The 26,710-nt window shown below is 43.3% G+C and overlaps 1 protein-coding gene across 6 annotated transcripts in view; it reads right to left on the bottom strand.

The window, feature by feature from the left end:
• CADPS (calcium dependent secretion activator) overlaps window positions 1-26,710 on the bottom strand; it is a 204,619-nt gene that overhangs the window by 57,122 nt on the left and 120,787 nt on the right. For 2 of the 6 annotated variants that reach the window (XM_041465241.1, XM_041465260.1), the window contains exons 13-17: window positions 23,138-23,325; window positions 13,007-13,108; window positions 12,120-12,183; window positions 11,270-11,393; window positions 5,295-5,301 (exon numbers count right to left, since the gene is read on the bottom strand). In XM_041465241.1, coding sequence (XP_041321175.1) covers window positions 5,295-5,301; window positions 11,270-11,393; window positions 12,120-12,183; window positions 13,007-13,108; window positions 23,138-23,325 — 485 coding nt within the window. Of the gene's footprint in view, window positions 1-5,294; window positions 5,302-7,920; window positions 7,939-8,802; window positions 8,872-11,269; window positions 11,394-12,119; window positions 12,184-13,006; window positions 13,109-23,137; window positions 23,326-26,710 lie in introns of all 6 variants that reach the window. The other 4 variants (XM_041465251.1, XM_041465269.1, XM_041465232.1 and 1 more) reach the window with 3 other exon arrangements.

Here is a 26,710-nt window from a genome sequence, read left to right as displayed (position 1 = left end):
TGTTTTGGTCTTGTTTACTGGTGGGACGGAAGCTTGAGGTTGCACAAGGTGGCCTGTTCTGCTTGACTGGGTCACCCAGGGAGAAATCCCTGCCTTGCTGAAGGCTCAGGACTTCATTCTCCCCCTCAAAGTCTTGCCAGCTGCTAGTTTTCCCTGAATACCTGTTTACAGGTTACACAGTTCCCATGAAAAGGAAAGCCATATGTTTCAGGACAGTCCCAAATGTGGCTGGTTTTTGGAGGAGCTCAGCAAGCTGGAGTCTGGCCCTGTAGGGGTTCAGCTTGGCTGAGGGATGGTAAAGCACCATGCAAATGAACTCTACAGTTTTACTGATTCATGGCACAGATAAGGGCCTTGGGTGTTTCTTCTCCAGTTTTGCTGCTGTTTCTTGTATCATTGGAAACAAACAAACAAACAAAAAAATCAAAGTTCCCTTTAATATAATTTACTGAACAAATACTGAAATTGGAGAGCTCCTGGCAAACTCCTCAGTCTTTGTCCTATGCTATCCAGCACCTCAATGGATACAAGAAGTAGAAACCACTTCCTTTTGCAAAAGGAGCCCAAAGACAAGTCCCTCAGCAAGATCTGGTTGTTTCTGCACCTCCAAAGCCAAGGGGAAGCTTTTCCATTGATCAGTGCAGCATCAGGCCCATTCTCATTTGCAACATTGATCTGCTCTCAAATATAACTAAAAGACAAAAGTGTTAATAAGAACAACTGCTCAAAGATGCTGTCTTTAAAGAAAATATTGATGCTTATATAACTTTGGCAGCCAGCAGATGTCAATCTTAATTTTTTTCCTTCTTATTTTAAATATTTCCCTGGTTAAGTTACTATACATCAGAATATTCTGCTAAGATAGCTGGAGCACTGACAGTTACATGAAACGTATACGATATACTTATCAAACATTTCATCCAACATCATGTAAAGCTCATACATATTTATAGTTTCCATGCAAAATGTTATGCAACAACAATGTTATTTTGTGCTGACGTTGATATTTGAAAATGTTGCATATGTCAGACATTGCTAGACAAAAAAATGTGGACATTTTGAAATAAATGCTACCTCTAAATCTCTAAAACCTACCACGTCGCACTAGGTGTTTTGTATGTATAAAGCTGCATATGAGGACTAGCTTTCTACTGCTACACGAGCGGCTGCTAGACTAGGAAACCACTGAATAAAAGAAAGGAAGACTATTACAGTACTTGGCGGCTGTTTGGCCATGCCTTTGAGCATATGATCTATCATGTTAGTCTGCGTTTGAGGAGATGATGGTGGCCCAGCCGGCGGCTTGGGCTTGGGCGGACGGGCTGGTTGTGCATGACGGAGAGAGAGAGACGCCAAAAGTAAAGAGACAAATGACTTCATAAACAGTGACAAAAAGATGGAAATTTCAAAAGGAACATAAGCAGAAATGATCAAATACAAATGGAATAAGCTGCTGGGTTTTTGCTTATCGGTATTTGGGGTATTACACGGTAATGACACCATTTGACAACACATATTCTAGAAGTCAGCAGATTCCAACGTCCTACAGCACCGAGCAATCAGAAAGCCAAAAATTCAATGCAAGTATGAAACCACACTTCACACAGTCACACGAGGAGACTGAGATGGGTTAATTCAGTTAAAACTCTGGAATTCAGAAAAGGTGAACTAAAAAACACAACTTGAAGTCAGCTCCCCAATGCTTAGGCACGTTTAGCAATAGAATAATGAGCCATAGGAATTAATTGCTTTGCAAATATCAATTACACATTTTAGAATTAAACGTCACTGTTGGTTAAAGGGAGCTATAAAATATTCTTGTGCAATTTAAACATGTAAAAAAATCTGTCACTTAAAAATGTGTGGTTCCTGATCGTTTCCAGCTCATTTAATTATTTTCAACTTGGAATTCTAGTGGCTTTTATATTCTGGGTTGAATCATATATAAAAACTTGCCAGCTCTATCAAATATGTTACTTGCTATTCCAAATGTTAGAATACTGCAATCAGGACTTGACCCATCTGTCATATAGTTTACAATATCAGCATAGGAAAAATTCAAAGAAAATAGCCTTTCCTTTTACGTACACTCAGAGAATAAATTATATGCTGTGAATATATTAACACAATAGTTTCTATTCCTTTTAATAACAGTTTTTAGCAGCATTGTGACTATTTTTAATCATGCCATTTGCAAGGAATCTGGCATATTTATCTGGACATTCTATTGCCAAAAGTCCTTGCCATTTTGCTTGCATTTTCCAGTGAGGGAAAAAAAAAATCAGTTGGCTTGTGCAAAGGAGATTTCTGATTGCTTTTATTTCTCACAGAACTACAACACTTATCAAAGTATAATAAAGAATATTCGAGTAAACCATTAAGGAGTGTGAGTTAGGTTAGTGCCCCTCTCCATACACAGGGATAGATACACACACATACATACATAAAACCACACACAATGCACACACATGCACACACATGCACACGCACACACACATTTTTAGTCCTTTAGGCTGTGTAATGATTAATTCAGACTCTCATATTCAAGCTACTGGCTTTCTTTCTTTTCCTTGTTTTCTTACAACAGGAAAAGCGAATCTATCCATTCACCTCTGGAGTAATCCTGATCTTTGTTCAACATTTACCAAGGGTGACTTTGTCCCCAGAAACAAACCACTGAGCCTCAAGTGACAAAAATAACTGCTTTTTGGGCATTGGCCTAATGACTTTCACTCTGCTTTAAAACATAAGCAAGAATTCAATTTGGCTACTCACTGATAGCTCCTCAGCTTGACATGCAAATGTAGGAAGAGTATTTTACTGCCATTTGCTATGGAGAGCAGTCTGTGTCAAGGTCTCTGGATGGGAAGGGATGGTGGGGAGAGGGAATTGCACATCTTCTCCCACCCATGTCTGACAACCACAGGGTGGGAACCCCTCACCACCCAGGGGAGTCTGTTGGGTGGCAAAGTTGGGGGTGTCAAAGACAGAGAGCTCTTCCTAAGAGTGCCAAAGCCAAGGTGAAAGGAATCTGAGTTTCACCCCATTGCACACGTCAGCACTGCAGCCCTCAAGCATCCTTAAAAGTGGAGTCCAGCCCCTGCATCCCTAACAGCTACCCATCCAAAAATAGCTCCTAGGCTTCACAGACATCCAGACTCCAGAGTGTTGAACGGGCCTGATTAGCACAAGTGTTTTCTGTCCTAGGGAAAAGTCATTAATAGAGAAAGAGGAGGAGGAAAAGGCAAGAGATGCAGCAGCATCTTCACGAGTCGCTGGTGCAGCGCGTACAGAACAGCTTGGAGGAGGCTCCCGCTGTGCAGTTGTCAGCACAGTGCCCCAGGGTGGCTCTCACTTCTCTGGGGGGCCTGTGAGAGACCCCTCCAGCACCTTACCCTGCTCCTGGCATCCCCCCACCACCACCCGCTCTTGGAAACAAGCTCCCACAAGGCACTGGAGCAGGCTAAGCAACAAACTCTTGATATAATTCTGATCTGGCCCAATCTGCACGAATGTTCAGCTCTTTTCACACATTTCAGTTTTTCAGACCCAAATTCAAGGCTCTTGCATGACGGCTGCAGAACCACCTGGAGGTGAAGGAGGGGAAGAGTTCTCTCTATTCCTGTGGGCACTGAACACCCATGAGCCCCAACTCATGCTTTTCTTTGTTGTCTCTTTATTGCAAGAAAATTTAAAATATTAAGGTCTGGCTAAGGAAAGGGATTAATTTCCTCTGTAAATGTAAATAGAAATGGGGTTGTGACAGCCATGCATTATGAGGCACTAGAGCTCACATACTTCTCCAGGTCCAGGTCTCAAAGATGACATGTGAGGTCCCTTTCAGAGGTGGCTCAACTCCTGCTCAGAGCAAGGGAGACGTGAGAGGCTGCATGGGTTTTAAGGCACTTGCTAGTGATCAGCTGCAGCGTGTGGCAGGTTTTGTTTCACTTTGGCTTTTCTTTTTTCCATGTCTTTTTCCTCTCTGATCCCTCACTACAGCCAGTTTAGTATCAGAAATGCTCTTGTACTTGCTGCTCATGAGTGTCAGATGAGTAAGATTTAAACACCTTCATCACCAAAATCAGAGCCAGGAGCAAATTCTTACTGCCTGACAAAGTGCTTTCCTGGAGAAACTTCTTCTAAAGGTTTTTATGCTTCTGCATCATACTGGCAAATAAAATACTTGCAGAAGATCAAATAACTTGAAAATTTGGGGTTTGTCCTTGCAATGAGCTTCAACCTGCAGTAATGGGTATATTTATAAATCTGTGCTACATTGGGTATAGATATTGCACACAATTAATTTTGTGTGACTGGAAAATTTTCAAACTATGTATTTTTACCTTCTGCTACATGGGTTACTAAAACATCAGCAAAATTAAGAATTACACTTGCAATGGGAGAAGAATATGACTTTTCATATTTTTTAGAAACGTAGTCACTGATTCAATGATTTCTTCATAATAATTAAAAATATATGACCCTTGCCAAAGGCTTTAGCATCCAAGTGCATTCATTTGCGAGCCAATCATCAAAATTATACAAAAAGCTGCTGTTCTCAAGACAACTATAAAGCATAATCGACTTAGCCCAAGGACAAGGCAGGGCAGCCTTTTGTTATACTCATTAAATTAATTTGCGTGTATCTGAAAGGGATTTCAGTGATGGCATTTTTTCTCTCAAAATAAGATGTTTTATTTTAAAGGAAAGAAAAAAATCATAAAATTTCTTTTTTTAAAATTCAGAAAGGGATGCCAATTCACCTCAAAACCTCAACATACTGAAGAGAGAACTGCTCTCCTGATTTTCTAATGATTATTGAGCCTATGAAGAATTTGTGCCTATCTGAATTGTGTCTCGTGCCCCAGGCAGCAAGTTGCTCCCGCAGCTGGTGGGAGACTCGTAGAAACATAATGTCAAAATGCAGATCTCTGGATTTCTGAAGCTCTTGCAATAACTTTGTACTGGTTTAGACACTGCCTTCAAAAGGTTAAGAGGAAATCTTGAAAGCTGCGTAATGATTCTTTGTTAAACACAGCCCAATGCCACTTCAAGGAATGAAACAAATAAAGCAGCATTTCAGCACACATAGATACAGGTTATAGTCATGCCTGAGTGAAAGTATAGAATTTATTAATGATTTCAGCCCCCACTCCTGCACACAAAGATGGATATTTTCATATATTTTACATTTTTATTCACTCAAACGATGCAATTTTATTTTCTTTTTAAGCTTTGTGATTTATCACAAATGCTGCAGTGATTGCCCAGCAGGGGTTGGGCTGACAGACCACACAGGACCTCTCCTTGCCTTGGACCTGGTCAATTGACAGGCAGCTCAGCTCCTCAGCTGAGTTACAGATATGTGCACAGAGCTTCCCAGGCTGAGATCCAGAAATAGGGAAGGCGAGTGACGTAAAGTGAGCATGGGACTGTGACATGGGCCAGTACGAGTGCCTTGGAAAATGCCACTGCTTCTTAACAACCTGCTGTGCTGCTCTAGTCTGAGACCAAGCTCTCCTGCACCCGCTTCCCCGGGGCAGGACGCCTTCCACGCCTGCTGGGGCGAGTGTACCATCAAGATGCTCCATGGCTGGTGCCAGCTCGGGCTGATGCAGCCCAAGCTGCCGTGCTCCGTCCCTCTCCTATGGGTGCTCCCGGGTCCCCAGCCTGACACAGGCACCTGAGAGATGTCTGCCTCTGTTCAGGCACTGCAGCTGCCCCTCGGTGCCCCGTGGGCAGCACTGACCCCTGAACTGACCGGGTTCCAGCTTCACAGCCACCTGGCATCACCACTGGGTGTGTTTTCAAGTGAGGTTGAGCTTCCCCAGGAGCCCATCCAGGGAGGACAGCGTGTGCCAGCTGTGCAGCACGGTCAGGTGTGGTGCCCTGGGAGGCTCCTTCCCTGCACAGGGGATGGAGCAGCTGCTGGACAAGCAGAGACCTGGTATTCTTGGATTGCTCAATTTGCCTTGGGGACAGAGCAATAGGACTTCAGTAGGTCCCTCGGCTCTCCAGGTACTTTCCATGAGATGTCCCACTGCTCTGCCACCCACACGCTGGCACCAAGCACTGAGGTGAGACCTGTCTCCTTCACTGCTCATCTCTGTGCACCAGCTCAGCACTACCACGAGAAACCTCTCCTTACAGAGACTGACCCTAAATTGCAATATAAGAATTACTCAGCCTGAAAACTGAACTCCCCCCCACCTCCAGTCTTACACCAAACACAATCAATTGTCAAACTAACAACTCTGTCTAGGCTGGCACCACCTCTGAAGCTGCCTGTACCCAACCCCAGAGGTGCAAAGTGGCACTTGTGTTCATGGGATCCCTGTGCATAAGGGATGGAGAAGTTATTCTTTTCTAAAATAATTATTATTTCTGACCTACATAAATAAACATTTATTAAAAGGTTACAATTCTTAATCTGAGTGTCTGTAGCTTTGTCTGATTAATAATTAAAGTAATTTATTTTAAATTTTATTAGCACAGTTTCCTGCTTAATGTTCTATTTCAATATTTTAATGCAAGGCAAGAGACTGCACACTTGTCAGGAGAAAGGAGAACCAAAGGGTAACACTTGTGTGTTTAAGAAGTTGTTTCAGCATCTTATTTTTATTCTTGCTTCTGGCAAAATAAAAAAGTCAGGCCAAACCCCAGTCACTTTTGACTTCACTTAAGCTGAAGAACCAGTTTCAAGTGAGTCCTGCTGACCTTGCCTGAAAATTTTTTATTTAAAACCAAGGGAGATTTGTGGGCACAAAGCAGTGGAGTCACAACTCTCTGTGCCCTTTCACTTGCTCCAAGCATTGGGAAGAAACAGGTTATTTTTAAACAAGCTGGGCCATAGGAATGTCATTCTGAAATTCTAAACTGCAGGCACGTGACAGGTTGTTGCAGCAAGCACGATGCTCCATGCAGTTATTGTGCTTAATGCACGACAGTCTGTGCTCACTCTAATTTTTACAGTTAGTGGTAATAATTGGGACTGTTCTATCTACTTTTGTTTATTTGCACCTTTCATAAATGTAAGAAAAAATTAGTCTTTATTTTCTAAATATTGCTTATTATTTACAATTCATTTTACTAGGAGGCAATAGATTATGGGCCAAAGCTGAGCTGAGGAGGTCTGAGGAAGCCAGAACCTGGCCCAGCCTCTTGTACTGCTCTTCTAAAGCAATTTCCCTGTGCAAACAGAGTTGAAATCAACCAGATCCCTTCTTTTTTCCCCACAAAACAGAACAATCTACTCACAAAAAGAAATGAACAGTTCAAGCTTCAAGGACTTTGGAACTAGGACTCTGGGATACAACAGAAACGAGAAGAGGGGCTGCAGAGCTCCACCATCCCTTTTGCAGGGATGTGCACTTGAGCTGAGCCTTTGCCTTGTTACATGTCACCACAGGTTATAAACGAGAGACAAACACGACTTCTGTCCCACCAGATTGTTTGTTACACATTAACAAATAAATAGAAATAAAGAAATAAAGAAAAACCCAGTCCTCCCATCAGGGCAGAAAACAGAAGGTATGAAAACCAAAAATGAACGTTAGTTTACTTATAAATGTGCTTGTTAGGTGTGGAAAATTAATGGCCAAATCACCAACATTTTTTCACCCAAAATGAGCTGCAGTTCTTTTGAAAAACAAGAAACCTTCTCTTTACAGACTAGATTCTCCTCTACAACTGTCTTCTAAGAAGGCACTACATCTCTACAGGGTATTTTTAATCTACACTCTATTCTATGAAAGGAGGAAAAGGAGATTATGTAGACAGCACAAATTAACTCCTTAAGTATCAATGCATCTCCATTTTCAGCCTGAAGGAGTACATATCTTAAGGAGCTATGAAAATAGAAAACAAAATAAATATAACTCAACAGTCCTAACAATTTATAATGCATATACAATTGTTCACCTGCGTCCTTTTGATTCTCTATATGAAAGAGAGAAAGCAACAAGGAGAGAAAAGAGAGAAACAAGAACAGATATGCAGGATTAATGAGCAAGTGGACCGCACAGCCCCCCAGTTATGCGTGATATATGACATTAGAGAAAAAGAAAAGTCGCCCCGTCTCGCCCCCCGCCCCCCCGAGCGTGGGGTTACCAAAGGAAGCTCCTTTCACGGAGGTGAGAGAAAACGCTGCACAAATAGAAAACCAGAGAGGGAGAGCTCTGAGGACACAGAGGGGGTCTCCGAGTGACAGCAGGGTCGGGGTGTCCCCTCCAGAGCTCGGTGCAAAGGAGTAAGTAAAAAAATCGAGGAGGAGAGCAAGTAGAGTGCATCCTTTGGCTGAGAGCTAACAGACAGGAGACATTAAGATCTGATGTACAGAGAAAGGACAGCCTTATACGATCTTATACACAGGATTGGGTAAAGATTTTATACTCAGGCAAAGGGATGGCTTTTTCCAAGTGTCCTTTATCTGACCTCTAGCTCACTTCTCCACAATGTAGCTGCTACCTTTTGATTGTGTACCAGTGACAAGCACTTTACAAACTGGGGTTACACAGAAGCAAAGTAAAAATGCATTCAGGTCACGGACATAAAGAAGAACTGAAAAAACTTACAGACAGTCTGAGTTTGTCACAAACAGATGGGTTAATTGTCTAACCTGGTTTAGGCTGATAGAAAGTGACTGGACTTCTCACACTGGGTTTCACAGACAGAAGCAACAGACAAGCCAATGCTAAAAGACTTGAAGCAAGGAGAGTGAGTTGGTTTGGATCTGGACTTTCTTGAGGTAATGAGAACAGAGAAAGTGAGGACAGCATGGAGAGGAGGGTGGTAGGTACTCACGAATGGTTAAATCCATCACTTGAGAGGCCAAGCAGAAGACAGGATGCTCATACATTTCTCTCTTTTTCCCTATAAAAGAGGATTTGGGCATGCAAGAGGCTTAGGTCAGAGGTAAAGAGGTTACAGGCTATAGGTCAGAGGAAAACTTCATATCAGGTTAAAAGGAAAGCCACAGAGTATTTTGGGATACACACAGGATAAAAAGAAGAAAAAATAAAAGAAAGAAAAATAAAAAGGAGGGTTAAAATTTGAGATCTACTGGATTAACCATTCAGCATGCCCATGAGTCACAAGAGAGGCTGTGACCATGACTCTAGAGGTTTGCTCTGAACTGTTTGCAAGAATATAATGATCAAAACATCATGAACAGAGGAAAATAGAATTTCATTGGTTTCAGGCTCCAAGATACTAAGGATTTCAGCCTTCAGTATCTAAGGCTTTCACAGGTATTTCTTCATAAGCATAGCCTCAAGCACTGCTGCCACTGATTTGGTTCTGCATTTCTGACAAAAGTGCCTTACACATGTGGCCATTCAAATGTCATTCAAAAGCAAGATTTCAAAGCCATGTCCAGTGAACAGGAATGTGTCTCACCAAGATAAACTTGTCATTTGCTCTTCTAAGGAAGTATTTGAGTATACAGTGGACTATGCTCATGAGAGAAAACCTGATGCATGCAGCTGGCGGATGTTGGGTTGTTCAAATTAACAATCCCAGCATGCTTGGAAATTGGTGTTACAACCACTTTTGTAGAAATAGCATCAAAAAGTGGCTGTGGCCAATCACAGATAAAGGAGGAGAAAAGCAGAAGAGAGCAGATAGTGTGGAATGAACTATTTCTCTGAAAAGGCAGCTGGAAAAAAAATAGGTTTGTTGCTTCAAAGTATTCCCAGACCTAAAAGTCACAGTGCAAAAAGAGAGGGCAGATAATTAACACAACCAAGAAGAATTGAGGCACAAAAGGAAAAATACACACTAACTGTTCTACTTTGGAAATGAATGCATTTTTACTTACAGATCATAAAGTTTGTTTTTGCATAGATTTATCTGAAAGAAGAGAGCAAATCTTACCAACGAGTTAGTGATATTTATACAGAGAACCTAAGGGAGCCAGCCCTGGGTAGAAGCATCCATCAACAGAAAAGCTGTTTTTGATTCTCAGTCCTTTTCCATCCTTGTCAAGTATATTTAAACATTGCATTTTACAGAATACACCAATTAAAGTATCCTCTGAAGTTGAGTACTTCGATAAATTGCCTGATAATACAGTGCTTATGAAACCTTCGTTCCTTCTCTATTTTTGTCACTCATTACCAAGTCAAGAGTTGGTAAACATCCTTTTAGTGCCCAATTCTTAAGTGTTTCTCACTGGATGCATAACAATGAATTCATTACCACTGGTACACAATTTGCATCATTAGACAGAAAAAAAATGGAAAAAGAGAGGACATGTCATGTACAGAACCTGGACAATTTGCCATATAATAACAACCCAATTTTTCATGTAAACAAGAACGAAGAACAAATCAGAGGGAGTTTTAGTTTGGGGTTTTTTTTTCCTCCTCTCAATATTGTCCTATAGGCATACAACAGTAATCTTGGCTGTGGGAAAGCTTCACATCACACACGACAGAAACCCAGAGTCTAGAGCAGAACATACCATTCATCTGGAACACACAGATTTAAGTAATTGGGAACTTGGAAAAAGTTGGGTGGAAGTTTCAAGTTGGGAACAGCAGCCAACAAGGTACCAACATAAACTGATAACATAAAAAGAACGACTGAATCATAGAGCTTCAGTAACACATATCCTCCAGCAAACTTTAAAATGTCTTTTTGATGGCTACATGTGTCTCTGGTCACTGGTTATTATTCTCCCATAACTTAAAAGGTCAAAAATATCAGCTTTGCCAGATTCAGAGTGACAAGAAAGAAATCCGATGCAAGTATGGGATCACTGATCAACGACTGCAATGCAAACTGCAAAGACAATGAAACACACCCAGAAAAAAAGACATTTTAAATTGGCTACAAATGATTAAACATAGATTAAACAGTTTTTCAGCTCTTTATTTTTCATTTGTCTCCTGAAGTGTCACAAGCAATTAGCTGCAGTATACCTTCAGCTGTAAAGATGACATCCCAAGTATTTTTCAATTTGTTTTTTAAAACCACGACGTGAGTCTGAATACTACACCACTGGCCAAATGCACTAACGATCAAAGGAAAAAAAGCTACAGTTCTTTTTAACTGTTTCCTCTCTCCTTTCCAGAAAAAGAAATGATTTGCATAGCTTCCATTCTTAACTGCTTCCAAAGCCAACACCACAAAAATTATTCTGAATCACAACCGTTTTATCGACAAGACAGTAAATAGCAAATGAGCTTTTTTTAAAGAGCTCCCAGCCACCTAAGTTGCCACCTAGAAACATAAGAAAAATTGTAATTTCAGAAAGAAAAAGCCTTACCTTCAATTTTGGCATACTCTGATAGTCGAGTATAATTGACTAGAGCTGCTTGCTCCAAGCATTTACGGATGACTGTTTTTACCTCCTCTTGAGGGACCGGAGTAACTATGTCTTTCATCAGAACCTTGACACAAGAAAATCTGATTTGTTGTGGCACACAGAACTGCTTTTCTCCAAGCCCAGCACAAACATCCATTCCTATGCTAGTTCTGTGTGGCTCTCAGGGCATGTGTACAATCACAGGACTCACTACAAGGTCACCTTGGCCAGCCTAAGATGTGGGACTGTATTATTCCCCTTCTGTATTTACACCATATGGCATGCCCTGAAGTCTGTGATGATTTTTTAGGGTATGACATTAAGATCTATCACAACTTGCCCAGTGCCAAGCAATGTTTTGCCCTTCCCAGGCTCTACTGACTGACTTGGGTTTGGGTTCTGGATTTGGCCATACTGTAGGTTAGCAGGGGCAGGAAGGATGTTGGAGTGAAGATGGGGAGGAGGATCAGGTTTTATACATCCAGAGGGAACAAGTGCCTCAGGATGGGAATCTCACCAGGCAGCAGCCAGGCATTGCTGCCAAGGATCTGGGATGTGGATATTTGCCAGGCAGACCCCTCACCCTTACCTGACAACACAGACACAGAACACTGTGCCTTTAGTGGTCAGGCTACACACCTGCCTCTCAGCTGAGGCAGGAGACACCAACCCCACCTAAGCCCCACACTTCAGCATAAGATATCATTAATTACATGTCCTATGCAAAGCCAACAGCTTCTCAAGCTTTTTGAGATGGAAGGATACATGAGAACAGGTCATTTTAATTAATTTCTGCTATTTCTGTGCTTACCCTTTCCAGCAGTGACAGAGTGGCTTTCAGTGCACCCTCTGGACGGCCAAATGGGAAGCAGTACCTAGAAAAAGCACATCATCTTAGCATTAAACCAAGTGCACATGAACAAGCCTTTCCTGAGCCATAAAGATTCTTTCCTAAGCATGCCCAAGCAATTCTGTCTCTCTGCCTAGAATGAGCAGTTTTTCTATAGGGTAACTTTCTGAAAGAGTTTGTTGGTGTATACTAAGGCAGCAAAAGAGAATATGGGTTAGTAATAAGCTGATAGTTTTAGCTGTTTCTTAAATCTGGGTGTCACCTGGAGAGTTTTTAGATCTACTTGGAGAGATAATACCATCTTCTTCTAAAAATGTGGGAAAAAAAGACCCTATGGAAAGGACATTTATTTCCAGCTGGAGACCTGGCAATGCACCAGGGTGTAGGTAATGCACATCACCCATCTGTGTGAATGTGCACAGCCTGCCTGTCCTGACCAGTGTGCTGGGGGCCATTCATCCCTTTTTTTGGGGGGGTATCTTTCCATACTGTGACATCCCTGCAGAAAGCCCTGCCTGTCAATACTAGGGAGAAGGTAAATGGGATATAACTGAGCAGAGAGGAACAGAGAAATAAGAGGATAAGGGATTTTTTGTTGTTATATTTTAGACAAAATCCACAGCTTTACCATGCCTATGGGAGCAAGATGGTTTGAAATATCCTTTAAAGGATATATATTTAAAATCACACGCCAGCTATAAACATGCTTCACTGCCCTGTGTAGGTCTGTGTCACTTATGCAAAATTCCTGTGTGCATTCAAAACCTGCCTTTTGGCTTTGCTGCTTATAGGAGGGAGCTGTGAGGAAATCATTCCTCTCGCATTCAGGCTGGGCTCTGTGCCTTTACCTGAAATGTGTGATCTGATTCTCCAGCAGCACCCGAAGCCGCTCCTTGATCTCTTCGAAACGCTCTTTCTCGTCCACAGTCACAGTTCCTATCCCGTCAGGCCTGCAGGAGAAATGCCACAATGACTCAGACTCCACCTCAGCACCCCGGGAGCTCGTCCCACAGCACACTGTCCTTTCCAGAAGGACCCTCACCCACTGTGAGACCCGGGACAGAGGATGTGCCGTGCCGACAGAGGGGTGGCTGCAGCAGCACCGCTGTCAAAGTATCAAAAATAAACAAATAAACAAGTATTCTCTCTCACAGTGATAATCTAGATGTGGACACCACCCCCCACCTCCCCCCCCGCCCTTATTTTCATTATTAAAGAAGTTGGGAAAAGCAGATTTCTCTCAAAATACAGGTATATGCAGGGAGTACAATGCCAGCTCTTATGTCAGGATTGAGCCTTTTGCTGGCAAAATAGGGACTGAATTTCTCCAGAAAAATTCAGCTGCTAATTTAACACAATTCATAGCATGAAAGAATATCAATGACATATATATAAACAGAATATAAAATTCTGCACTCTTTCCTAGCTGCTGAATCACCCCATTATAGAGGTTTCTTGAAGTGAACCATCTTCAATATATTCTGCCGAAATGTGCCTGAAGAGTGACACGCATTTTGCATTGGAAATGCAATGCCTCTTCAGTAGTTTAATTTTAATTTATAAAAATGAACACATTATGCAATTTATCTCAAATTTTCTCAGACTACTTGATGCCCCTCTGTTTGAGGAGTGCACAGGAGTGTGTTGTGAGACGCCCAGGTCCTGCTGCCTTGGGGTATTTCTCATCTTTCACGGAGCACAGTGTGCACACAACCCCTGCTGAGGCTCTTCCTGGGAGCTGGATAATGCCGTGATCCCTGGGCTCTTCTGTCCTGTACCTCTGCTGGTGCCAACCCACCCAATCCCCTCCTTCTCCCCCACACCCACACGGCAAAACCTGCCGTGCAGCAGCATCCCAGGCGAGAGGAGGGAGCCAGTCTGATCCACCCATCCACCACAGGGACCGGCCAGGCACACCATCGTTGGCACTGCTGCCACCGCTGCAGAGCAAAGTCTAAGGGTTTGCGTGCTCCTGGGCAACTCTGCTGGCACAGGCAATCTTTAGGTAATGTAAGACATCTTAAAATTGAACAAATGTTCTTACTTAAAGGCCTCCCCCAGTGTTCAGCTTAAGCTGCACAAATCCGCAGTACTAGACTGGTTTGGCTTTACAAAAGACTTGGCAAGGGATTACAAAGCTTCTAATGAACCTCCTGTCAGGGGTTAATTGGTTGGCTTTATTTTCCTCTTAAAAAATCAAAGGCCCTAAACTTAAAAAGAAAAAAAATCTATAAAAAAAAATAAAATCTATAAAATCTGTGCAATCACTTCTCCTCGACCCCACATTTACTAAGCTCTTAATATCATAAATATGAACTCTGATATTCCAACACAGGTGAATAAACCATTAAAACATTTGGGAAGAGGAACTTGCAAACCGTAGATGATATTTACTGCAAAATTTTAAAGCTAAATATACATTAAATAAAACTTGCAGCATGGACACAGAAAAATACTTGAATACCAGGGCATGTATTTAAAGTTAAACAGCATTTAATCAGAATCTTTCTTTGATTATTTGCCAAATTCAGTTGTGTATTGAGAAAAAAAACAGGAAAAAAAGATTTAGGCTGAAACTTGGATAAAATGTCTCAGTTGGGGAACACATTTCATAAACAATTTTGGAAGTATGGATCTGGTCTCATTAGTAACTAATTAGTACCAGTTATTTTGAAAAAATGAGCAAGCCACAAAAAACCTAAATTAGATATTGAACAAAAATTAATGTCTTAACATGCTTAATATAATTTATTCCTAAGTTCCATAAAATATTTAATATTCAGATAGAGATGTCCATGCCTTTTGTGATGCTGTGCACCTCACAGTGCCTGGTTTGCTCCCAGGCAGAGAGAGATAATTCAAGGCAGATCACAATAAATGCCATATATTAAGGTGCAGGGTTGAAGCCCTCATTTGACTTCTGGCATTTGGTCCTTGCCCTGTACCCACAACAGCTCAGAATGTCACTGGGTTAATTGTATCAACACTGACAAACGAGGGAGTAAAAGCTGCCTGCCCTGGCAGTGATTTGCTGTGGGACTGGAAATGGTCTGAAAATTGTGTTACCCTTTGCTGGGTCAATGACCTCAACTGGTGAGATTTAATGGCAGGATCTGACAGCTCGGGCTGGGTCACAGCCCTCTCACATGAATCTCAGCTTCTCACTGTACTCAGAGCACTCACCATGTAACAACTCGTGGGGGACAGCCAGCACAGGCTGGCCTGACAGCATCAGGTGTGTTCTGGCCAGGCAGTGGCAGCTCTGGAAGCATCACTGACCCACACAAAGACAAAGGGTAGGATCTGGAGAGAAAACCTCTGGCCAATGTGGCTTTTGCCCAAGTCACAACACCTGAAGGGATGCCAACCAAACCCCTAAGTCACACACACAAACAAGGAAATCTTAATCCTTTGGTTTTGCCCTTTCTTTTGAGCCAGGAGGACACAAACCCAGTGGCTCTGGCCACCAGTCCCTCCATGCTGGGTGTAAGCATAAGCTGCTCTCATGTCTCATGCAAACTTGAGACAATCTACAGGTCAGCTGTAGCCATTTTTGGAGCAGTGTGGATGTCTGGAAGGGCCTGCCAAGCGAGAGCCATCACCACAGCAAGGACTCCCTTTCTCACCCAGCTGTGGACTATATTGCATCTGACATGACGAGCATCTCTTGAATCTACCTTTCAGATTTTCGGCAAACCATTTTCTCACTGTCCTTCACAAAGTTGACATTTTCGGCAGCATGATAGGAAAGATGTCATGTCGGCTGCTTTTCAAGTTGTTGTCACAGTGGTTAGCACCAGTTCTGTCATCTTTGCTTTCCTCACAATCCCCCATCTTGAGCCATGTCACAAATAATAATACTTCCGATGTTTTTGTCAAATTTCAAATACTATAACCCAGTTGCACATCTTTGGATTTACTAGTTATGTTAATCTTTGTTGCTCATCTTCCCAGAAGCTGAAGCATTAGAAACTCATTAATTAGTGACAAATGCAGGATATAGATAGAACTGGAAAAACACTACCCAAAGCCTTCCACTTAATTTATTAGCTCGATTATTTTGAAACCTAATTAAACATTCAAGTCAAATATACTTTGAAAATATAATCTTTCTGAGGGAACATATTTATTTTCCCTTTTGCAAGAACACAAAGGGTATATAGCTTAGCATCTCCGTAATTTAAGATTCACTTCTGTGCTCTAGACAATTTTGGTACATGGCTGATTGGGCTGAAAAAAATCCCCAGGAGAAGCTCAAGCTGCACAGCTCATTCTGATGCTTATTGGCAATTTTGTTTTCAGCAAAGGTCTCCAGCTCAACTTTGATACCAGCTATTTGATCTCATGTACTGAAGCATCAACTCCACCAGCGAGCAGCATCTCTCAAAGCTGCAGGAACTGATGTTCTCACACACAATCCACAACCACATCACTTTTGCACTGAAGCAGTGATGAGAAGTGAGAGGAGAGCAAAAGGGTGGAACAGAAGTTTTAGATGTACATGGCATATACAAATGCATGAGGGACAAAATGGGTTTGGGTCTATGAATTGAGTTGGACAAACAACACTAATGTCTCCATCTGTGTGGAGACACAATTCCATCCAATTCTCTATGGCTCCTGCTCACGGGTACTTGAGGTGTACGGCAGAAGCTGTGGGCAGAGAGGGAAGCAGAAGGGCAAAAAAGGCAAGAAAAATAACTAACGAGATTTTTAATTATAAGTAAACAATTTTCAGATCACTCCTTCTGCTGCAGATTCACTGTGTTGGCTCTAAACTAGTAAATTCCCACAGTAAATATTTCATATGAAAAGTTTTAAATGCCACTTTCCTAATCCCCCCATGTTTTTAAGTTTTAAACCACAAAAACAACAACATCAACAAAGCAGGTGGTGAAATTAAAAAAAAAGGGTTGCAATTTAAACAGCAAAAATGATAGTCCTTGTTTAGCTTAGATGGTTTGTGCAAATTCCGGGGTTAATTATAAATTATAATTAGGACCTGTGATCCTAAGGCCACTGCTTTATTCTACAAGTCCCGCCTCCCCCCATGCCCTTTTCTAATTATACCCGGTGCCCCCAGGGCTAGTTATGCTGCTAAAACAAATATATCAAAATGATTTTTTAACAAAGACTAATATATGAAGCAATAGCATGCATTTGTATGCAATTATAAATATACAGTATAGCTCCAGTGCGTTAATCTCTTTGACATAAGCCTCCATGAAATACCACGTCGGCTTCTAAATGAAAAGACATATCATCTTTTACACCTTTTATGTTTAACTTGTCTACACTTCTTTTTTTTTTTTTTTACTGGGAAAAATATTGCTTACACGTAGCAAACAGATCTTTGCACGCACTGTGAGCCCTGGCATGCAGAGCCAAGGGAAAAAAAACAATGTCAAAAACTGATGCAAATAATTTGATTTTTTAAGTAACAACTCAAATATAAAACACGTGCTGCCTTCAGCTCCCTTGCTGGTTGCCAGGTGCAGCACATATGAGCTATACAGTAAACATCGATGATTAGTGCCTTGGACGGCATGTGTCAGGAGAGGCTTTCGCAGGATCCCTCGCGGGAGGAGTTGCCTGCACAGTCCCACCGGTTGCACGAGGATGGGCTCTGGGGATGTGGGCAGGATCACGGCTGCCTCTCACATCTCCCCCAGCAGACCAGACCTGAAAGAGTCCACCTGCCTACAGCCCTAGGAAAAAAGTGTATTCAGCAAACATCAATTTTGCCCATCTCCCCTTTCTTCTGGGGACTCACACGGTGCGGGAAACATCAGTGAGAAGCCCTTTGTTCACCTGGCTGCCCCAGCCACCTGTGAGGTGCTGCCGAGCACGGGAACCATTTAATCTCCCAACTCCTGCCTTCCCTTCGCTCGGGCTCTCCTCCACGCCGCAGCGCCGAGCCAAGTCACAGCTCATTGATTCTCGTGTGCGATCCGCACCCCTGACGCACTGCGCCGGCACCGGGTGGATTCTGAGCCCTGCCGTCCTACACCCATTGTGATGAATCGTGTCAGCCTCTCGTACTGAGCCAGTGACCTGCTGGTGGCTGGCAACCCAGCCCTGCAGCACAGGCAGCGCATCCCATCCGACAGACAGCGGGAGCACCTGCTGTGTCACCACGGGCTGATCGCGGCGCTGGATGGGACACGGAGCTGGCACCTCACGACAGGGTAGGGCATCACGCCCTGCCAGACTGAACCTGCCTTACTGCAGCCAGGGCAGGGCACCTGAACGAGAAACCCAACACAGAGCTCTGGGGGGGCACATGAAGATACCGTGATAAAGTGTATCTAGTGTCTAAGGGACAGAAATAATCCTGTATTTCTTTTGTTTCAACTAGCTGTGTGGAAATCTTTATGTGAAACAGACCAGATATGCAATTACAATACAATGGAGAAAATTGCAGGTATGTCATGTAGAGTTTTCAATTCTTGAAGGCTTATGACAATAGCATATTTCTGCTGGATTTACAGTTGTAAAAATAGTAATGAAAGCTGATGGTAACATTAGTTAACAAAATTGCTTTTTCTTGAAAACAAATTTGAGGCCATAAAATACAGGTTACAGAAGAAAGGCAAGTCACTAATATATTCCAAATTAATTCCAATTAATATACCAAATTAATTAACAAATAGACTTGTAGCTGCATGAACCCTAGGTAAATAGTCATTGAAAAACTTGCATAAGATTATGGTACTTCGTTGTTATTAGACTGCAGGGAATTCAGTCCAGCATCCTGATTTTGATAAGCTCAGTCTGCTAATGCTGAGCATGCAAATGATCAGTATTTAAGTCTGATTTTAAAAGTTTGGGATTAACAAGCACAAAAAGAGCTTTTCATGGTGCTAACTTTAAAATTAAAAAATAATGCTATTCTATGCCTAAATAAAAAAAATGCACAAGTGAAACCAAGGCCATTCCTGAAAGCCACTTCTTTGCAAGGGACAGGAGCCACTGCTCAAGATTTAAGCACTAACTTGAGACCTAAACAAGCTGAGTTCAACTTTCTGTTCCACAATACTTCTCCCATGTGCAGACAGGGAAGAAGTGAGGCTCCTCTAACGCATCACTTCTCCGTGTGTCAAACAATGCTGGCGGTACTGCCACAGCCCTCTGACACGAGGACAGTGAAAACAGGGAGAGAGAAGGCAGGGAAAGATCTTGGTGGCCATGTAAATCCTTTCACAATTTTATTCCAAATCACAATGTCTTTTCAAAACCATTCCTGCTCTTGCCTTTGCTAGTTCTCTGGAGGACTATTGATAAAGAAAAGCAACATAGTGGTGGTACCAAAAGCAAAGACACATCAATAAACATACAACCTGTGTTGTTGGATATTTGGATAATTCTGTGCCTTCACTACCAGTCACCTATGTAAATACATAAGAAATAACATTTTTTTTCATAATGATAGGTCTTTGCAAAAGGCATCCTCTGATATCAAGTGGACAAAACTCCATTATCAACTAATGAGTAACCACAACGATTAAAAAGCATTGAGTTCCTCAGTCTCAGTGAAGAGCAAGTACCTGAGGACAGTAAACCATGTGGATATTGCTCTTGCTGTTTTCCTCACACCCTGCATTTGCATACTCAGGTGTCTCAGGAGGTGAAACATTTAACTCCATTTCTACTTGTGAAAAAGATGAAATTAAAACAAAAACTATGTGGGCTGTCATGCAAATAGCAGTGATTTACAGCCTTGGTATGGAGAGATCATGTCAGGGGTCTGAATAAGATATATGACTCCAAAGGAGAGGAGAGACCAAACTCTGACATGTAAGGCAACAGGGCTCCAAACTGTCCACAAAATCCCATTTTGACCACTTCACCTGCTGCAGCTGCAGGGCCAGCCCCAAGCTGGAGCTGCATTTCCACCAGCAGCCTCCCTGCTCCCGTCCTGGCTGCGGCGCGGCAGCGCTGCCGAGGCGGGGGCCAGCCGGGCGAGGAGGCATCATCCCCACACTGACACCTGTCATCCTGTCAGCCTTGACCTTCAGGCTGTCCTCAGCATCCACAGCCTGCCTGCACTTCCCGCTGACTGCGAGCGACTGTTGTCTCGCTGCCTGACCTTATGCAAACACGATACAAACAGACAGCCCACCTCAGCTCCATCACTGTCTGCTGCTAATACAGGAGATTGATAGCCACATGAAATTATCTCCCTGCTCGACCTTCATTACTGGGTGGCATATTCTGTCTGACAGCCAACTTCATCCTGGGGAAAGCAAAACCACCCATTCAGGGGTTTTTACTGTCTAAAAGTGAAGGAACTCTTCTTTATGAAGAAAATCAACACTTCTTCAGATTTGATGAAAAAAGAAGCCTTTGTTAAACATAAAAATGTCTTGTAACTCAGCCTTTCCCAGACCACTGTGCATTCCAACAACAATGCAATGCATGGACACTCCAAGATGTTCTGTTAGATGCTGTGCCAGGTCCTGGAGCAGGTGTGCCACCTTGACAACTTTTACACAGAAAGTTTCAGCTCTGCCATGAGCTGTAAGTTTCCTGGGGAGAGCAGGGCCAGTCATAAGGCAATGAGCAATGTATGGACACAGCAGGTGGGAGGGAGGGACAGAGCTAAAGCGAGCATGGCTTTATACACATCACAACTGCCAGTAAGGACTGCACGGGTAAATACTGGCTTTCCATCGCTCTCTGCCAGCCAGCTCACAAATTCACGATGCCTGTGGCCTCAACAGCTCTCTGAAAAGAAATCGTGACTCTTCCACTCAGATATTCAGACTGCTTAGAGTAGACACGAAAGATAAGCAGTCGCGTTTTTCTCCGAGACCTCCTGTGGTCCCTTTCTGTGACCTTCTGGTAGCAAAAGCCAGACGCTGCACCCCGCAGACTCCATAGCAAACTGTTGGGTGTTAAGCAGAGCCTGCCCTTGGTGGGAACGCGCAATGCTGCAGCCTTGCAGCTCCCACACAGAGCTTCCCGCAATCCCCAGGCAACAGAGAGACGGCACAGACCAAGAAGGAACATGAACCTTCAGCTTTCGGATGTGAAGTCAACTGTCAGCTAAAGACAACTAAGTCACAGCAAGACACCTCATTCCTTTCTTGGAATATTTTAAATGAGTGACTGGAATAGCCCATCGGCAGCCAAATTGCCCCTCTGGCAGTGCCCAACAGGTCCTTGTACAGAGCAGCAGCCACACACAGCCCTGGTCACCTGTACAGCATGGGACTGGCTTGAAAACATGACATTTTCCTGAGCCCACAACTCTCCAGCCCCATGGAGAGGGAATGGGAGGTTGGACCTTGGACCTTGGCCCAGATCATCAGATGCCTCCTGCCACCAACCCTGATGAAGAGAAAGCTTCAGCCCTGTCTGTGCTGGCCCCTGTGCAGAGGTACATGGGGTAGCTGTGATGTGCATCCCACCTCCTCTCTGCTAGGAGCCAGATGGGCTTTGAGCCAAGTCCTGTTCCCAAACCAGCTGTCAGCTGAGTCCTGCCCAGGACAAAGGGCAATGGAGCAGCTACTTTCACTGGCTCATCCCATCCCCATAACACCATGTGAGCCATCTTCTAAATACACACCTAAAAACTTAAGTCTCTGATCCCCCGTGGGAACTGGGTGCCCAAATGCTATCCAGCTTCCAGGAGAGCATGTGACCCGAATGCTGCAGTAAGGTCTCCCTGAGCCGTGGGGTGCAACTGCCCAGTGTGCTCAGTGACTGAGGAGCCCTCTGCAACACACTCCTGTGCACTGCACACTTTCGCTTACCTTTTCGGCTCTGGATTCGGCTGGGTTTTGGGCTCCTTCTTTTTTTTGGACTCCTTTTTGGAATCCTTTTTTGTCTCCGTTTCAGCGGCAGAGGCTTTGCCCCCCTCACCGTCTGCACTTGGCTGTGACCCACCAAGTAATTCTGCCATGAGTTGGCTTGGGGGAATGATTGAAATGTGGGGGGCAAGGCCGGCAGCAAAAGTGAAAGAAATAAGAAGAAAGCATGAAAAACCTCAAAATAAAACAAAAGGAAATTAAGCTGAAAGGAAACAACTGAAATCATATAACAATTGGCAAAGAAAGAACGAATGAGCAACGGAAAGTCAGAACTAAAAAAGAAACTAAGGAAGCAAAACTTGGTTTCCATGACAAGATGTATGAAAGTAACTGCAAAAGCAAGCGACAGCCTTGCAATGTGAAACCTGGGCAATGCGTGTCATAATTCAGGGTGGTATTTACCAGAGGTATATGAAAACACCTAATTATTTTATAACATTTCTTCTTCAGCAACATATGTAAGATACAAAGTGATATCTCAAAGTATAAAATACAAATTAACAGAAAAAAAAAAAGCAGAAAAAGAAGCTACAATAGATGCTACAGCTGTCAACAAAATAAACGGAGGGGGGGGAAAACACAGCTCCAGTTCCTCCCATCAAAGGTTTGTCACATTTGAGAGAAAGGAACTGTCTTCTTCTGAAACTGAAATTGCTTTGTAACAGAGCAAGATAAAATTTCCAGCTATGTCTAAGCAATTTCTGAACTGATGTCACGTGGGCTTTAAATAAGACATGGGTGCCCAAGGGCTTAAAGCCCTTCTGAGCACTGAAGTTTGATACTGCTGAAAATTTCACTGCTACAACTTGTCAGATCCTCTCGCACAGCAATTAAATCAGCACAGTGTATCATTTACTTCTATTTATTCAACCCGTGACAGTCACAGGGACTGCAACTGTATCTTGTTCAGAACTGCATCTTAGCAAGTGCCTGGGCAAGTAAGTTAAAAACCTTCATTTCTGGATCCTCTATGTGCATTTTTACTGCTTACATTAAACAAGCAATGAAACAAACAAACAAACCGACTATGCCACTAGAAGTGCTGCTGCCAAACATCCACTGTGAAAACAAATTGGGGACTGTTGTGCATTATCCAAGGAAACCTGTATTTGACAAAGTCATCTCTTTTTGGCAGGGCACTGCTAGCCAAGAAGAATTCCTTACCTGTTGCCATGAACATGTGATGCACAAAAGGCAAAGCTGTAGTGAAGTAAGGTGGGGTCAATCATAGCTCCGTTTTCTGCGCGCTCTAGCAAATCTCTGAGGTAGCAGAGATGTCTGTGACAGCCTCTCACTCCATTACGTGCACAATACTCATCTAGCACAAAGACCTGGCCAGGACTAAACCAGCCCTGTTTAGAAATAAAGAGACTTGATTTTAAATATAAGTTATTAAATACAAAGGCTATCAGACTTGGAGGTGTAGTGGTCAACTGTTCTAATAAAAAGAAATACAAACCTAAGGCTATATTAAGGAAAAAGGAGAGAGGTCACTCAAACAATACAGTCTGCACATCATCACTCAAACACAGCATATACTCAGTGCAACCATTAACAAAAACATATTATGCTACATTAAAGGGAAATGTCATTTAAAATGCTGAAAAGTTAGGCCAGTTCATGTCAGTGCCTAGCAAAAAAATACAAAGAAAGAAAAAGACACCTTTAAGAGATGACAAGGTTTGGTTACTTAAACAGTGTGAAACAGTAGTCTCATTCTGGGGATGGGATTGTACGTTTGGCCGGGAGAAGGAAGATTGATCTGGGGGAAGAGGACAGAGGATTACACTGAAAAATGACTTCTCTTGCATCTGGGAGGTAGGAACGTCCTGCAGATGGAGAAAGGCAATTCTGCAGTATCAGAAGGGGACATTTCCCATTGTCCTTACTGCATGCTGCTGGCGACATGCTCTGACATCGCCCAGCTCCTTGGCACTGAAACAAGGGAAGCTCTGCTCAAGAGCAGGATTTCTTTACACATCCAGGAAGCTCAGACCATTTCTTTGTATCACCCTGAGGGGCTGGTGACACAAGGCTTGTGGTGCAACGTCCAGACTCCCAAGGAGGACGCCCTTCCCTGCAAGGGGATGGCTCTGGTGAAGGTCCTGGGACAGCTGAAGGGGAACGTGCCTCTGCCTTCAGGAGAGGGGCTAACGAGAACGAGGATAATCTCGTAGATTGCTTTTCAAAACGCTGCAAAATCGTCAATATTTACATGGAAATTTGGGCGCTAAACAATTGCTAAGACGCAGCTCTGGAATGCATCAAGCTGCAAAATCTTTCATCGTTTAATTGAAAAGTTCCTGCAGCGGGCGGGAGAGTAGTTGAGGCAGAGCACTGCCCCTATAGGCAACTTCTTTGCCACCCCATCTGTTACCCCAAATGCTACATCTTAGAAACAACACTGCTGTGAAAGATTAAAATATATTTTCTACCACTCAGATGACACCAAATCTTTTCTAGATGCCAAAATAGCTGCTTTGAAAAGAGTTGAAGAAATATCAATTAAGAGCTCAAAGACATAGAGAAGGATTTGCTCATCCTTATTGGGCCAACTCCAAAACAGATTGAGAAAAGAATTAAAATAATGAGGGGAAAATGATAGATATAGGGAGTAGCTACAGTGCTGGGATCACTAGAAGTGCACATTTCAAAATGAAGCCACAGAACAATGAAGATGGGACAGCGCTCTGGAAGGCTATTTTTTGGGAGGGGTATATTAGTCTTCACCATTTTTGCTGGTATTTTTGTCTGCTTTTTGGTTGGTGGTATTATGCTTGATTCTGGAGTTCTTTATGTTGCCTGTTTGTTACATCCTTAGACCATCTCTTGTCTCTTTTCGTGTAAGCCTTTGGTGAACAGGCATGGTAAAAATATGGAAATGCCATGATTGCTCTGCTTTTGGATATAGGGGTAAAAGTTCAGCTGAAATTGTTATATTCACCTAGTACAAAGAAAGAATTCATTTCTCCCTATGGGGTGAAATCTTGGCTCTACTGACAGTGATGGGAAGGCTGGCACTGATTTCACTGGAGTCAAGTATCAGAGTCTGAGCAAAGGAAGCAGAGGCTGAACCCAGCGATCTGGAGCACGCCACATTGCTCCCCTGAACTGGGGTCTGCAATGTGCTGTTCTCAGGAGAACAGAAGGGATGATGGTAAACACCCATAATCGCTGCCATGGTGCCATGAGGGGAAGCATGAGCAGAGATCAGAGGTTCAGTGATGAGCCCCAGACCTCATGAGAGCTCAGGCAGCAGATCCAGAGCCCCAGGAGGACCAGGAAGTCTTCCTTTGCATGGCAGAGGTAGGAAATAAAACATTTGCTGCTGAATGGGGATCCAACAGAGCAAGTAAATGCTGCTCCCCACAGCCCAAGAAAAACCCCCAAGGTCTGATGAAAATCAGTGTTCAAACAAATCCCCAACATCTTCAGGCAGATTCTGGCTCTTGATGAAGATTTGCCTGGTCCAACAAGCTGACACCAGCCAGCCTGGCAAACGCAGCCACCAGTGATGACATATGGGTGTCTGTCCCCAGTGCAGATAGGTGCAGCTCAGTGTGGCCTCACAGATTGTCTCCAATGACATGAGGAAACCTGGAAGGGACAATGGAGAAAGGGCACAGAGCACAAGGAGCTCCACTGACTGTGTTCAACAAGCTGAACTGCTCTGAAAAGGAGACATGTTACAGGCAGGGAATGCCAGGGGTGCTTTGGAGCTGGGAAAAGAAAGGCTTGGTCAGGGCTGGTGACACATAAACCAGTTGTCTACAGGCAAATGCAGCTTCTGAGAAAACCAGAGTTTTTGAGGGAAATTACACAGTTCAGTAGCTGAGTTTTCTGATTTATCATAGGAAATCTAAGAGAATTTAATCTTGGTGGCTTGCTTCACGGACCTCTTAATCTGACTCCCTCACATTATCTCGGTTAGGCTGGGTACTCTGAAGACCTTTCTGTGGTACGTGCTGTGCTGTATAACACAAATTATACAGATGCTGACACATCATGGGCAATACAGCTCCAGCAGAGAGATGGCTGCGTGAGCTAGATGCTGGCAGTAGGTGGGGAAGTCTTGGGAAGAGTTGGAGGGCAGTTTCAGAAACAACACATACGTCCAAGTGAAAAGAATAAAGACCCACGCATGTGTAGGGTCCATACTAAGCTGGAACAGCTAAATACTCTTCTCAAAAGTCCAGGAAATCCTCTGAATGTGACTGTATTATCAATTTGTGGATGATGGGCAAGACCCCTCTGCAAGCTCTGCAGAAAGTGTTCTTCCCCCTCCCCAGCACAGAGCTCTCTGCCAGTAAACATCACTTCTGCCATGGCTGGGATGAGTCAGCCAGGCTGTTTGTTTTCCTAGGGATGCCTGGCTCAGCCCGCGACTGGGCTCACGGTAGTGTTGTTTAACCTGGTTCCACAGAAAGGAAGCAATGCTGAGTTATCCTCTGTGCCTGGGTAAGTCTTCCCTGGCACCTCCACGTCCACGTTTGAAAACAACAAGAGGTGTGACGAGGCAAAACTCTGTGGGACCTTGCACGGAATGTCCTGTAGGGAGTAAGAATTGCCCAGTGGCACGCAGTGGACAGAGCAGGCTTACCATGGGCTCAGAGCTCCTCCAGCCAACTCAGCACAATGCTATCACCAACATTCCAAAGACACAGTAAGAATAGTGGGAGCTCTTTGCAGTTTTTGAGGGCAGTCTGTTTTTACACCATAATCAGGACAAAAACATGG

Source organism: Pyrgilauda ruficollis, unplaced genomic scaffold (genome assembly GCF_017590135.1).
Source record: "Pyrgilauda ruficollis isolate IOZ18807 unplaced genomic scaffold, ASM1759013v1 scaffold10, whole genome shotgun sequence".
NCBI lineage: Eukaryota > Metazoa > Chordata > Aves > Passeriformes > Passeridae > Pyrgilauda > Pyrgilauda ruficollis.
Note: the sequence above shows the minus strand (reverse complement) of the source record. Positions and strands in the feature narration are given on the sequence as shown.